This window comes from Crotalus tigris, unplaced genomic scaffold, assembly GCF_016545835.1.
Source record: "Crotalus tigris isolate CLP2741 ecotype Arizona unplaced genomic scaffold, ASM1654583v1 scf7180000018306.2785112, whole genome shotgun sequence".
In the NCBI taxonomy this organism is placed as follows: Eukaryota; Metazoa; Chordata; class Lepidosauria; order Squamata; family Viperidae; genus Crotalus; species Crotalus tigris.
Genome location: NW_024096934.1, coordinates 1,733,086 through 1,746,949, shown reverse-complemented (window position 1 = coordinate 1,746,949; position 13,864 = coordinate 1,733,086). Strand labels below are relative to the sequence as shown.

Below are 13,864 nucleotides of genomic sequence, written 5' to 3'. Positions count from 1 at the left end.
CCCCGACTTCGGCGCCGATTTTAACGCTTGCGAAAGTTGTCTTATACGCCGGAAAGTACGGTATATTGACCTTCCTCTGCTCTTGACTGTCACCAAAGAAAAGAGTGTTACTTTCTCAAAAATCCAGAGACAGGGAAGAAATACATTTGGTTTACAGAGTTGTATAAATGTATTTATTTAGTCATTTTCAAACCAATACACTTGAAACCAATACATTTGCCTTTTTCTGTAATTTGCAAGGAAGTCCTTCAATTAATCAAGTGGTGTAGTGGTTAAGACTTCAGAAGATCATGAGTCCTAGATCCACTTGTGGTGCTAAGCACAAAGCACCAGCTAGTTGGTGACTTTGGGCTAGACATTTTCTCTCAGCCCTAGGAAAAGGGCAATGACAAATCACTCCTGGAAAACCTGACATAACTCAGGTCTGAGATTTCCCACACATCACTTACACCCCAGAAGACTAGTTCAGGATCCAAAAAAGATCTTGACAGACCTGAACAATGGGCCCTATCCAACAACTGAAATTTAATGTGGAGAAAAGCAAGGTTTTACACCTAGGCAGGAAAAAACAAAGGTATGAGTACAGATTAGGCAAAGCCTGGCTCAAAAACAGTAACTGTGAGAGGGATCTTGGAGTCCTATTGGAGAATCACTTAAACATGAGCCAGCACATTCTCTCTAAGGATTTCAATCTGAGAAGTGTCGTTTTGGTTTTTCCAAGATTAGGGCTGGTGAAGGGTATTTTCTGTTTTGCTCCTGAACTTTTCCTTGTAGCCAGTAACCATGATATGGTATGATGTTTGTATGGCTACTGTGACATTTCTATAAATACCTTGACAAAAATAACAGAATAACAGGGTTGGAAAGGACCATGAAGAATTCCTAGTCCAACCCCCTGCTCAAGCAGAAGACCCTATACCAGTGTTGGCGAACCTTTTAGAGACTGAGTGCCCAAACTGCAACTCAAAACCCACTTATGCATCGTCAGGTGCCGGCTGGGTGTGGCCCATTGGCTGGGTGTAGCCAATTGGGTGGTGTGGCCCATTGGGTGGGCATGGCTGCGGTGGCAACAGCAGACTGGGTGGGACTAAAAAGTTCAATCAATCGATTCCAACTTTGCAAGATCTTTTTTCCCCGCGAGAAGTTGAAATTGATTGATAAGCGAAAAGGTTTTATAAAACCCAGCTGAAGGCCTAGGACTGGAGTGACAGCACGTGTGCTCTGAGTGCTGCCTCTGGCACCTGTGCCATAAGTTCGCCACCACTGCCCTAAACTATTCTGGACAAATTGCTATCCTATCTTTTCTTTAAAATGCCCAGTGATGGAGCACCCACAACCTCTGAAGGCAAGACATTTCACTGATTAACTGTGGTCTAGAAAATTCTATTTAGTTCTAAGTTGGTTCTCTGCGTGATAAGTTTCCATCTGTTACTTTTGACCTGCCCACGGGTGCTTCAGAAAATAGGTTGACCCCCTCTTCAGTGTGACAACCCCTCATATATTGGAAGACTATCATGTCACCTCTAGTCATGACATAGTATTTCTATGCTATTTGCTTTCCTACATTATACAGGTATTAACATAATTCTTAAAAAATGCAAAAAAAAAATAGACAGGAGTACAGATAACAAGGAACACATCAATGTTCTTTAATATCAGCATGTTGCTTACAGACCCTTCATATTTTTCAGCTCTGAGTGTAACCTTTAGACCTATCTAGGGACCTCCTTAAAGTTTTGTCTTCTTCATCCCTCAAGGGAAAGAGACAAGTTGCACTTTTAATGATTTCCCCACAGAATTCACATATCTTCTAGCTGTCTACTGTGAATCCTTAACTGTTGCCCGATCCCAGATCCTTATGCTATTATGTAGTTGCATTTTGTAGGTCAATCTATATGTTCTTGAGAAGATGATCCTCCCACAGCAGGATGTCCTTTGTTGGTAGAAAGGAATTGCTTCTTCTCTTCAACTCTGTTGCTGGTAAGTATTACTAAAGCTTTGCTAATCACAATAAATGGAGATGTGACATCAAATGATCCATTGACATCAGATACTCCTTTATTTTACAATAGCAGTTTACCTCACAGAGGATGCTCCATACACACAGTAGGAAATAATTGGCTTTTAAAATTTGTACGTCTACAACTATCTGTATAATAAAACCATGCTATTATTTAATTTTGAATTTTTCTTCTAACATGTTTAAATCAGCAATGGGAATTTTACACTGAAGAAGAAAAGTGCGGTGGGGAGAGATGAACATAATATGAGAAATATATGTTATCAATAAAGGTAATGGTAGAAGTTCTTTAGGAATTGAGATGAAGGAAATTTCCAGAAACAACATTTCATACAAAAAAATAAATGAAGGCAAAAAAAATGGGTCCTGGTTTTGGACTATTTGTCTGATTTAAGAATAAATCAAGAGTTTTGGGGATATCAATAATAAAGCAAAGAAATGTGCTGAGAGAGACAGGAAGAAAAAAATTCAAAGAACAACAGCAGCAACAAAGGCACTGGCATAATGAGTATTATAGTTTCAAAAGGAAGGAAAACCAGCTCTCAAAGGGTCACCATCTCCGATATACACTACATAATTATGAATAAATAAATAAATAAATAAATGCAGAATTATGCATAAACCCACATATATTATATGACATAGAGAGACAGTACAGTCTAGTTTGGATTATGTATACATGTGCACGGGGCTTTTTTTCTCATAGAACATTCAGAACGGGGTTCCGGCACCTTTTTTGGATAGAACCTTGTAGGGTAGGCAAGGCAGGTTATATGACATGTGTGAGTTCTGGTACCTTTTTTTTTTTTTTTTAGAAAAAAAGCACTGCATGTGCATGGCAAGAAAAACGAATCTTGTGAGTTTACCAGATGGATGGCACAGGAAACAAAGCTATTACAGAATCGGGTTGTCCTGCTAATTACCTTAATCTATGAGGGAATTACATACATTTAAATCAGAAGGTCACAGAATTGCAAATATAATGAGACCTCTAAATATAATGGGGGGAAATTATCACAATTCCATCCTGTCCTCAAGGTTTAACACAATGTTTAAAAACTGAACTGCTTACTATGTACTAGAATACTGTCCTTTTCACTTTTTTCTTTCCCTCCTTTTCCATTGTTTCTATTTGTTTTTGTTTTCTATTTTTTTTTCTTCCTTTATTTCAGTAAATGTTTCCCATCTCCTAATGGGTCTACCTTTCATAAAGTAGTGGAAGGTAAAATTAATGGAGACGTATGTGAATAATTCTGTCTTAGTTTGCATCAGTTCTTTGTCTTAATTCAGTTGATCGGTTTCTTATTTCCCACTCTTTTTCCCACCATTTCTTCAATGTTGCCTGTTCCATTTTCCTTTTGTTTCCCAAAAATGAAGACTGGAACAAGAGTTGCTGAATCTGTAATGGTAGAGTCACCTTCTGCCCCATTTCACCCACCATCTATGGAAGTGAGAAACAGCTCTGACGTGACTGAGTTCATACTGATGGGTCTGTCCCACGAACGTGGCATCCAACTCTTTCTCTTTGCTCTATTCCTCATGTTTTATCTCATTGTCTTACCAAGCAATGTGCTGATTATTATTACCATCCGAGGAGATGCACATCTCAACTGCCCGATGTATTTTCTATTAGCCAACCTGGCTTTTTTAGATATCTGGTATTCTTCCATCACTGCACCCAAGATGTTGGTTGACTTCTTTGCCGAGCGCAAGGTCATTTCTTTCGGGGGCTGCATAGCTCAACTTTTCTTCCTCCATTTTGTGGGGGCCGCAGAGATGTTTCTACTCACCGTCATGGCCTATGATCGCTATGTTGCCATCTGCAAGCCTTTGTATTACTCAGTCCAGATGAGCCGGCGGCTTTGCGTCGTATTAGTGGTGGCTTCCTGGGTGGGAGGTTTTATCCATTCCCTCATCCAGGTGGTGCTGATTATCCGCCTCCCGTTCTGTGGGCCCAATGAACTGGACAATTATTTCTGTGACATCACCCAAGTGCTGAGAATCACCTGTACTGATACCTTCAGGGAGGAGATGGTCATGATCTTCAGCAGTGGCCTGATTTCCGTGGTCTGCTTTGTGGCACTCTTGGTTTCCTACGCCTTCTTGCTCACCGTGCTAAAGAAGAATGTGGGTGAATCAGCTAGTAAGGCTCTCTCTACCTGTTATTCTCACATCACCATTGTCATTTTCATGTTTGGTCCCGCCATCTACATCTATGCGCGTCCTTTTGATGAATATGCACCCGATAAAGTGGTCTCTGTCTTCCATACCATCATATTTCCCCTCTTAAACCCCATTATTTATACCCTCCGGAACAAGGAAATAACTACAGCCATGAAAAAGATGGTTCTTCAGTATCTCTTCTGCAGGAAATAAGTAGGATGATGTATTGACCCATTCTGTGGATTTATAAATTGCATTCCTGTTTACCAGGCTGATAATAAGCTAAGTGAGTTTTGCCCCATTTTACAATCTTTCTTGCCACATTTGTTAAGTGACCCACTGCAGTTGTTAAGTTGGTAACACAGTTGTTAACTGAATCTGGCTTCCACATTGACTTTGCTTGTCAGAATTTTACAAAAAGTGTGTTATGGCTTCCCTGCATGCCAGCTCAGTTGACAAGGAAAGCCAGCTCTGGGGAAGCCATTACAAGGTGATCACATGACCCCCAGGACACTGCAGTTGTCATCAATACGAGCCAGTTGCCAAGCATCCAAATGTTGATCACATGAACTTGGGGATGCCACGATGTCTGTAATGTGAAAACTGGTCATAAGTCACATTTTTCAGTGATGTAACTTCAAATAGCCACTAAGCAAATGATTGTAAGTCTTGTAGATCTCTTGAAATGTGATTTCTTTTGTGAGATGAAATAAAATGCTTGATGGGCCTCCTTTGTTTCTGTTTTTTCATGGGACATCTGTGCATATTTTGTGTAGAAGCTACCCTGTGGGCTATATACGCTCAGCTCTGTGTCACACAGTGGGAGGTAAGAGGGAGGGATACTTAAAATGGATCGGTCAGTAGCATTCCAAGATGTCTTCCCAAAGCTTCTTCAATTGGAGGAATTTTCTTACACATTTTTTCTCCATGATCCTGGCCAGGTATGGTTCATTCTTTCTTTTCTTGATGAAGTCAATGAACACGCAGTTTGTTTCTTTCTAATGTAAAAAGACAACTGTTTTAGATATTAATGGGGAATTACAGTGTCAAGTTTCGAAGCACAGACTTGCTGGAGTGACAGAACTTGCTTCTCAATTTGCCAATGAACTCAGGGAGAGGGGAGAGTCCGTGGAATGCAGACTTCAAAGATTAAGAAAGCAGACCATGGGAATCGAGGACAATTGCCAGGTGTCTGGCCAGACTCAGAGGTGCTCTCCCATAACAATATTTTATGACTTGATTGGGCAATGTGACCTGACCTGGAGGGGGAAGAAGAAGTCAATGCTTTTACTATGTGGGTTTGGGAGGGGTCTTGCCAGAGCTGGTTTTACTTTCATATGTGCCAAAATGGTGTACTCAGTAAAGCTATGCATTAAGAGATTGGAAAGTCTCGAAAGTGTTTGCTTGGTTGGGTTCGTCAGTTGACACACAGCTTGGAAGCACTTGGAAGGTCTTGGGTATGGGGAACAACAATAAGTAAACATGAACCTAGTGTGAAGCATCTTCCAGAATAGCTAATGCAGTTCTGGGCTGCCTCAGAGGAAGTGTTACACCAAAGTCTTGTCATTGTTGTTTGATTTTATCTTCTTGTACACCACCCAAAGATATTGCTATGTGATGGACAACCATGTAAATTGTTTAAATACACACACACACAAACACACACACACACACACACACACATCACTATCAACTTGGCACTGGTGACCTGAATTGTATCTGAAGAGGGATGAGAGGGAAGAAAGGAGAGGAGAAAGAAAAGAGTAAAGGAGGGGAGAAGGAAGTAGGAAGGTTGGAGGAGAAGAGGAGAAGTGGGGAGAAAGGGGAGGAGAGTGGTGAAGGAAAGAGAAGAGGAGAGGAAGAAGAGGGAAGTAGGGAAGAGAAGAAAGGGAGAAAGTGTGGATACAGTGAAAGGGGAAATGGGCGAGCAACACCAAAAGTCACATGTATGTATTTATTTCATTTTATTAAAAGTATCTTATCTATGAATGTAAAAAGAATGTATGTTAATATCTGATAAATATCACGGTATATGTATGGGGGAGAGTTTGGAAAAATAAAAAATTATTATTAAAAAAATCTTGGCACTGGTGAGACCACATTCTCAGAAGAGCATTGACAGACTAGAACATATGTAGAGAATAGCTGTGAAGATAACATGTCCAGCGAAGGTAGGTTGAAGGAACTTGAGATGTTCAATCTAAAAAGAACAGGGGAAGATGTGGATAATGGTATGTGGGACTGACCTTGGGAAACAGGAGAGAAAACATCAGACTGGACAACCAATATGCAAAAGATGTCTCAGCCCACAGAAGGGAAGATGGCATGGGAAACATTTCAGAAGGGACCCTCCCTAGTTTTCCAGAGACCAAAAGGGAAAAAGGCAGAAAATACTTTCATTTTTGCAAGATTCTCTTAATGTAACCTTACAATAAAGATAGAGTTAATACACTTCACTCTGCTCCTTATCTGGACTACTTCAAAGGGCTAACAACATAAAAGCTACATTCAGATTTATCAAGAGAATCTATGTAAGTTAAATCAATTAAAAATCATTAATGTGACTAATCTTAATAATAATAAAGTTGAAAGGGACCTTGGAGATCATATAGTCCAACCCCCTGCTCAGGCAGGAAACCCTATACCATTTCAGACATATGTTTAATAATTCCCTTTTTAGTCTCATTTAAAATTAGAACAGTAGGGCGAGGTTTGGGAATGTGCAAGCACAACTGCATTTCTGGTTACCCAACCTGTACTTTTCAGCTCATTTCAATCTTTTAATTCTTCTCTACTTCATTTCCCTTTATTATTTGTTTGCAGTGGAGTTCAGATTGTGACCTTCTTGGGGCAAGGAACTCTTCTTCTTACTCTCAGTAAAGAGATGCTCTCTGATTATGACCATTATTATGATTATGATAAATGATACATATTCCTTGACCATATGCTGATCTATTCCATAAGCATATGCTGGTCTATGACTGTAATAAAATTTGATTTGGTGGATTTCACATATAATTAAGGAATAGGTGACATATAAACAAGTAAGCAAGCAAAAGAATAAATAACAAATAATCTTTTAATGGGCCAAAATACTCTACTAGCTTTAATAAGTTGTGTAAGTTAGTTAGAACTTGGTCAGCATCTCCTCTGGGGCTGATTGACTGAGCAATCAATCTACCCAGGTCTTTAATGAGAACTCCCAATTGCCTTGCTGACATCCAAAGAGAGAAGTTTTTCCCATACTCTCATTTGCCAGTGTTACAGTCAGAGTCAGGGAGAATTCAAAAGCATTCAGTGATGCCCAAAGACCCCATTTTAAGATGTGATTTGACAGTAGGGAGAAGGGTTCTGTGCAACCTCAGGCAAGTATGTAAGGTAAGATGGATGGATCTGGTAAAATAATCTTAGGAGGGAAAAATACTAACGAAATTGTTCTTCAATGAAAACATGCATAAAAGTTGGAATCTGAACGTTAACTCTGCAACATTTATGGTAAGTCTGGCTTTAGACATTTTTGCAAATCATACAGGAAGTGGTAATTGTTTTGTCAGTTATTGAATCCAAGTTATAGGAATAAAAGATTTTGCTGCAGTATTTTCTTTCCTTCAAAGACCAGACAAAGGTATCTAATAAGTAGGACTTGATGGAATCAGTTTTTGCCTATTTATTTATCTCCAAAATATAAAATTCACAGGTATGTTGGGTCTAAAAGTGAATACTCTTTTGGGCTATTATATCAATTCTTTATTCATTTGTTCCTCTATGAAGTCATTCCTTCTGTTTTTCATCTCTCTCTCTCTCTTTCTCTCTCTCTCTCTCTCTCTCTCTCTCTCTCTCTCTCTCTCTCTCTCTCTCCTTCTCCACTTCCCTCCAAACACAGAAAAACTATGAATGTAATTCAGTTGACTGAAACATTATCACTTGAAGGCTAGCATCTGCATTTCTAAAATAAAATGCTCCTTATAGGTTTGTGTGTGATAATTTAAAAGTAAGAATGTGAAACTAGGAAAGGAAACCCAGCTTGCATAGAAAATGGGTAATCAGGGTGAGGCATAAAAGCATTATTTTGAAATACAGAAATAAGGTCATTTCTTGGGAAAAGGTTCAAGAGGTTTCCACGGGCCTGCTGATAATTTCAGCAAAAAGGGACATAGCATTGATAGGCATGTTCTATCACATGTCTCTTTAATAATAATAATAATAATAATAATAATAATAATAATAATAATAATAATAATAATAGTAATGGCTGTCCAGTCTCTTCTTAAAAACTTCCAGTGTTGGAGCATTCAGCACTTCTGGAGGCAGGTTGTTCCACTGGTTAATTGTTCTCACTATCAGGAAGTTTCTCCTTAGTTCTAGGTTGCTTCTCTCCTTGATTAGTTTCTATCCATTGCTTCTTGTGCTGCTTTGGAGAATAGCTTGACTCCCTCTTCTTTGTGGCAGCCCCTGAGATATTGGAACACTGCTATCATGTCCCCCCTTGTCCTTCTCTTCATTAAACTAGACATACCCAATTCTCGCAACCGTTCCTTATATTTTTTAGCCTCCAGTCCCCTAATCATCTTTGTTGCTCTTCTCTGTACTCTTTCTAGAGTCTCAACATCTTTTTTACATCGTGGTGGCCAAAACTGGATGCAGTATTCCAAGTGTGGCCTTACCAAGGCATTGAAGAGTGGTATTAATACTTCACGTGATCTTGATTTTATCCCTCTGTTAATGCAGCCTAGCACTGTGTTGGCCTTTTTGGTAGCTGCAGCACACGGCTGGCTCATATTTAGGTGATTGTCTACTAGGACTCCGAGATCCCTCTCACAGTTACTACTATTGAGCAAGGTACCCCTTATACTATACCTGTGCATTTGGTTTTTCTTCCTAAATAGTACACAATGTTTATGAAACTGTTTGTCATAGCCTGTGATGTTCTAGTGATGTTCCTTTAGTGGCCCTGGAAAAAGCTAGAGAAGATAAGCAGAAAGTATTTATTAAAAGTCTTTGCACAGAGATGAATAAATTGCAGTTTGGAGAAGTGAGAGGTGAAGAGGTACAGAGGCTCTTCAAAAACCCCATCAGCATCTTAGGAGCTGGCTGTCTCTCTAGATATCTGACTTTGATCGTCACTTAAAACATTAGAGCATTCATGAGGATTGGATATAAAGGAGGAGCCCACTTGATGCTCAAATTTTAATGAAGAAAAGGACCAGGGGGGACATGATAGCAGTGTTCCAATATCTCAGGAGCTGCCACAAAGAAGAGGGAGTCAAGCTATTTTCCAAAGCACCTGAAGGCAGGACAAGAAGCAACAGATGGAAACTAATCAAGGAGAGAAGCAACCTAGAACTAAGGAGAAACTTCCTAACAGTTAGAACAATTAACCAGTGGAACAACCTGCCTCCAGAAGCGGTGAATGCTCCAACACTGGAAGTTTTTAAGAAGAGACTGGACAGCCATTTGTCCGAAATGGTGAAGGGTTTCTGCCTGAGCAGGGGGTTGGACTAGATGACCTCCAAGGTCCCTTCCAATTTTATTATTATTATTATGGATCATCGCACAGTCAGCCAGATGTTCAAACTAGATTTGGCATTTTGTCTACCTATCGAGTCCTTACCCAGGACCTGGGATAGGCAGATGTGGATGTTTGATGGTACTATTATTATTATTATTATTATTATTATTATTATTATTATTATTCCCACATTGAATTTCCAGGTAGAATCATCATGACCCTCGCTTTAGCTCTAAGATGTAGCTTTTCTTATCTGTATGACTTTCCCACAACATACTTTCTTTGTCCTAAGGTGATTTAGCACACATTCACATTCATCCTGCATTTTATTCTCTGGTCTTACTACAGGTTCTCTTCCTCTCTCTCTCTCTCTCTCTCTTTCTCCCTTTCCCTTTCTCCCCTCTTCTCTCTCCTGTTTTTGCTGCATCATCTCCCTTTTCTCTTCTCTTCCTCCCTTTTTCTCCCTGTCCTTTGCCTACCTGTCTTTCTTCCTGTTTAACACTGAAATTTGCAAAACCTTCCCTTACCACCAATGAACTTAACAGAGGGAGGAGATGTAGCACAAAATGAAGGAGAGTTGGATCTCTTTGAAATTCACATATTTGTATTTTTTTGCTTACTTGTTTATTTATTTTATTTATTTATTTACAGCCCCTAACTGTTATTTAAAAGAAAATGAGCACTAAGGGAAGTATCTTAGTCTCTACTGCATGGATACATGTACTTTTCATGTCTTTGTGTGTGTGTGTGTGTGTGTGTGTGTGTCTTTTCATGTCTTTGTGTGTGTGTGTGTGTGAGAGAGAGAGAGAGAGAGAGAGACAGAGACAGAAACAGAGAGACAGAGCGAGAGAGAGAGAGAGAGAGAGACCCAAATTGGGCCAATCAATGTTCTTTTTATAAATGTTTACTTTATAAATATTTGGTATTAGATTTTTTTTATCCTGCCATTATTATTATTTTTTATATAATTCAAGGTGGCAAACATACCAAATACTTCTTCCTCCAGTTTCATGTGTTTGATGTTCATACATCAATACTGAGAGACAAGCACATTTACAAGCTTATGTTTGGCTCCAAATTCTAGGGATTGTAATCCCAAAATATTTGAAAATACTCTTGTTGAGAAAAGTTTATTTGCCAAGGGGCAGAAACAGGAAGAATCCATGGGGATGAGAAATAATACAATAACAGAGTTGGAAGGGACCTTGAAGGTCTTCTAGTCCAACCTCCCATATATACAGGGAACCCTATACCATTACAGATAAATGGCTGTCCAATCTCTTCTTAGAAACCTCCAGTGTTGGAGCACCCACAACTCCTGGAGGCAAGCTGTTCCACTGGTTGATTGTTCTCCTTAGTTCTAGGTTGCTTCTCTCCTTGATTAGTTTCCATCAGTTGCTTCCTGTCCTGCCATCAGGACAAGAGAATAGCTTGACTCCCTCTTCTTTGAGGCAGCTCCTGAGATATTGGAACACTGCTCTCATTTCACCCCTAGTCCTTCTTTTCATTAAATTAAATTCCTGCAAGCATTCTTTCTATATTATAGCCTCCAGTCTCCTAATCATCTTTATTGCTCTTCTCTACATTCTTTCTAGAGTCTCAACATCTTATAAATAATAATATTAATTTCTTGTTCTGGCTTTTCTTTCCCTTGGAAGCAAATCATATCTGAAGAAAGAATCCTGCTGTCTCATAGAACTAATCTGTCCTCTTCCACCATCACTCAACCTCCAGCTGCAGATAAGATGGATTTCCAGAAAAAGAATGGCACAAGAATCAACGAATTCCTGTTGGCAGCCATTTCTCCCACATGGCAATCCCAAGTTGCTCTTTTTGTGGTCTTTCTCCTAGTCTATGCAACCACCATCGTGGGAAACACCCTCATAATACTAACAGTGGGGTCTGCTCCCCAATTACGCACCCCCATGTACTTCCTGTTAGGAAATCTGTCCTTCCTGGATCTTTGCTACTCCACTGTCACAGCTCCTAAAATGCTGATAGACTTTTTGGTGGAGAAGAGAAGCATCTCCTTTGATGCCTGCATGGCCCAGCTCTTTTTTCTCCACTTTGTAGGTGCTGCGGAGATGTTTCTCCTCACCGTCATGGCCTATGACAGGTATGTGGCCATTTGCAAGCCTTTGCATTATCCTAGTATCATGAATAGGCAGCTCTGTAGTTGCCTTGTAGCAGCCTCCTGGATGGGTGGTTTAATTCATTCTACGGTCCAGACCATCCTCACCATGAGGTTGCCCTTCTGTGGGCCCAACTGGGTGGACAATTTCTTCTGTGATGTGCCACCTGTCATTAAACTGGCTTGCACCAACACATATGTCATCGAGCTCCTCATGGTCTCCAACAGTGGCCTTATCTCCACTGGCTGTTTTATCATCTTGTTGACCTCCTACACCACCATCCTGATGAAGATACGTTCTCCTGATGGGCGCCGCAAAGCTCTCAGTGTCTGCGCTTCCCACCTAACCGTGGTGACCTTGTTCTTTGGACCTTGCATCTTCATCTACGCTCGTCCTTTCTCCACTTTCTCAGTGGACAAACTGGTCTCCCTCCTTTACAATATTATTACTCCTATGTTGAATCCCTTGATCTACACTTTGAGAAACAAAGATGTGAAGATGGCCATGAGCAAACTGAGAAGCAAGGAAATGATTGTTAACAGAGATGGGAAATAAGTGGGAAAAATTCTTTCTCTTTCCTTACTTTACATTAATTTGTACATTTTTCTCACTGATGACTATTGCAGCACCACGTGGTCCTGTGGATCAAAATTCAGATGCTTGGCAGCTGACTCATATTTATGATTGTTGCAGTTTCCTGGGGTCATGTGATCACCTTCTGTGACCTTCTGACAAGCAAAAACAATGGGGAAGCCGGATTCACATAACAAGAATGTTACTTCACTTAACAACAGTGGCAAGAAAGAAATGGGGCAAAATTCACTTAACAACTATCTTGCTTAGCAATGGAAATTTTGGGTCAGTTGTGGTCATAACTCAAAGACTACTTGTAGTTGACCATAATAATAATAATAATAATAAACCCTGTCCCAACCTACTTATTCTGTAGTAGAGTTATTACAATTGATATACCAATATGGACGGGTTTCGGGTTTTAAAATTAATAACAATAAGACTAAAATATTACCCAAAAATATGACCAATTTGGATAAGCAGACTTTGGTTAAGTTGACAGATTTTGAGGTTGTTGATAAGGTAAAATACTTGGGGGTTACTTTAGCTGTTTCTAATGCAAAATTGTATAAAAATAATTATGAAAGGTTGTGGGTCAGGATACAAAGAGACTTGAAAAATTGGGAGAAATTGCAATTATCTCTTTTGGGAAGAATTGCAGTGATCAAAATGAATGTTCTGCCAAAGTTCCTTTTTTTATTTCAAATGATACCTATCTTAAAGAATGAGATTAATTTAAATGAATGGCAAAAAGGTATCAATAAATTTATTTGGGCGGGGAAAAAACCAATAGTAAAGCTTAAAATAATACAAGACATTCGTGAGAGAGGTGGACTCAAGGTACCGAACTTGAAATTGTACTATGATGCGGTGGTCTTAACATTAATTAGTGATTGGGTTAATTTAACAAATGTAGAAATACTCCTCTTGGAGGGTTGGGATTTACTTTTGGGATGGCATGCCTACTTAATTTTTAATAAAAAAGTTGACAGGGTTTTTAAATCTCATATTATAAAGATTTCTTTATTTCGGGTTTGGAGGAAATATTATAGAAGTGATTTTAAAATTCCATCATGGGCTATACCTTGACATGCGATAGAGGGGATAAGGAGAAGAGTCAAGATGGATGGTGTTTCTTACGCACAATTACTTAGATGAGATGGTAAAAATTGGCAGTTAAAATCTTTGGAAGATCTAGCACAAGAAAATATTATATACTCATGGTTTTAGTATAGACAAATAGTGGATAGATGGAAGTTAGATCGTAATGTGGGCGTGCTTAGAGAAGATGAAAATTTTCTTAAACAAGTAAAAGATCAAAGACAAACTCATATTAAGAGAATTTATGGGGTGTTAGTAGAATTAGACTCAGAGGCAGAACTAATTAAAGAATGTATGATTAAATGGGCACAAAATTTTGGTGAACCAGTTCTACTAGATACCTGGGAAATTATTTGGGTGAGGAAT

At 39.3% G+C, this 13,864-nt stretch overlaps 2 protein-coding genes across 6 annotated transcripts; both read left to right on the top strand.

Annotated features, from left to right (window-relative positions):
- Window positions 1–1,842: 1,842 nt before the first annotated feature.
- LOC120311000 (olfactory receptor 4M1-like) lies at window positions 1,843–4,910 on the top strand. 3 transcript variants are annotated; one of them, XM_039350068.1, is made up of 2 exons: window positions 1,843–1,980; window positions 3,398–4,910. In XM_039350068.1, exon 2 carries the CDS (start codon window positions 3,425–3,427, stop codon window positions 4,394–4,396), a length of 972 nt encoding a protein of 323 aa, XP_039206002.1. In that variant the 5' UTR covers window positions 1,843–1,980; window positions 3,398–3,424; the 3' UTR covers window positions 4,397–4,910. The 3 variants fall into 3 exon arrangements, with proteins under 3 accessions (XP_039206002.1, XP_039206000.1, XP_039206003.1); XM_039350066.1 differs by having other exon boundaries at window positions 2,836–4,910; XM_039350069.1 differs by having other exon boundaries at window positions 1,849–1,980; window positions 3,654–4,910.
- Window positions 4,911–7,431: 2,521 nt separating this feature from the next.
- LOC120310999 (olfactory receptor 4Q2-like) lies at window positions 7,432–12,588 on the top strand. 3 transcript variants are annotated; one of them, XM_039350063.1, is made up of 2 exons: window positions 7,432–7,561; window positions 11,351–12,588. In XM_039350063.1, exons 1-2 carry the CDS (start codon window positions 7,484–7,486, stop codon window positions 12,377–12,379), a joined length of 1,107 nt encoding a protein of 368 aa, XP_039205997.1. In that variant the 5' UTR covers window positions 7,432–7,483; the 3' UTR covers window positions 12,380–12,588. The 3 variants fall into 3 exon arrangements, with proteins under 3 accessions (XP_039205997.1, XP_039205998.1, XP_039205999.1); XM_039350064.1 differs by having other exon boundaries at window positions 7,482–7,678; XM_039350065.1 differs by lacking the exon at window positions 7,432–7,561 and adding an exon at window positions 8,982–9,022.
- The last annotated feature ends 1,276 nt before the right edge of the window (window positions 12,589–13,864 follow it).

Excerpts from the sequence above, each read along its gene's own strand:
- LOC120311000 (XM_039350066.1), top strand. The coding sequence starts at position 3,356 with ATGTTGCCTGTTCCATTTTCCTTTTGTTTCCCAAAAATGAAGACTGGA.
- LOC120310999 (XM_039350063.1), top strand. The coding sequence starts at position 7,484 with ATGCCCAAAGACCCCATTTTAAGATGTGATTTGACAGTAGGGAGAAGG. Across the intron at positions 7,562-11,350 it reads ACCTCAGGCAAGTATGTAAG|CAAATCATATCTGAAGAAAG; the intron begins GTAAGATGGATG and ends TTCCCTTGGAAG.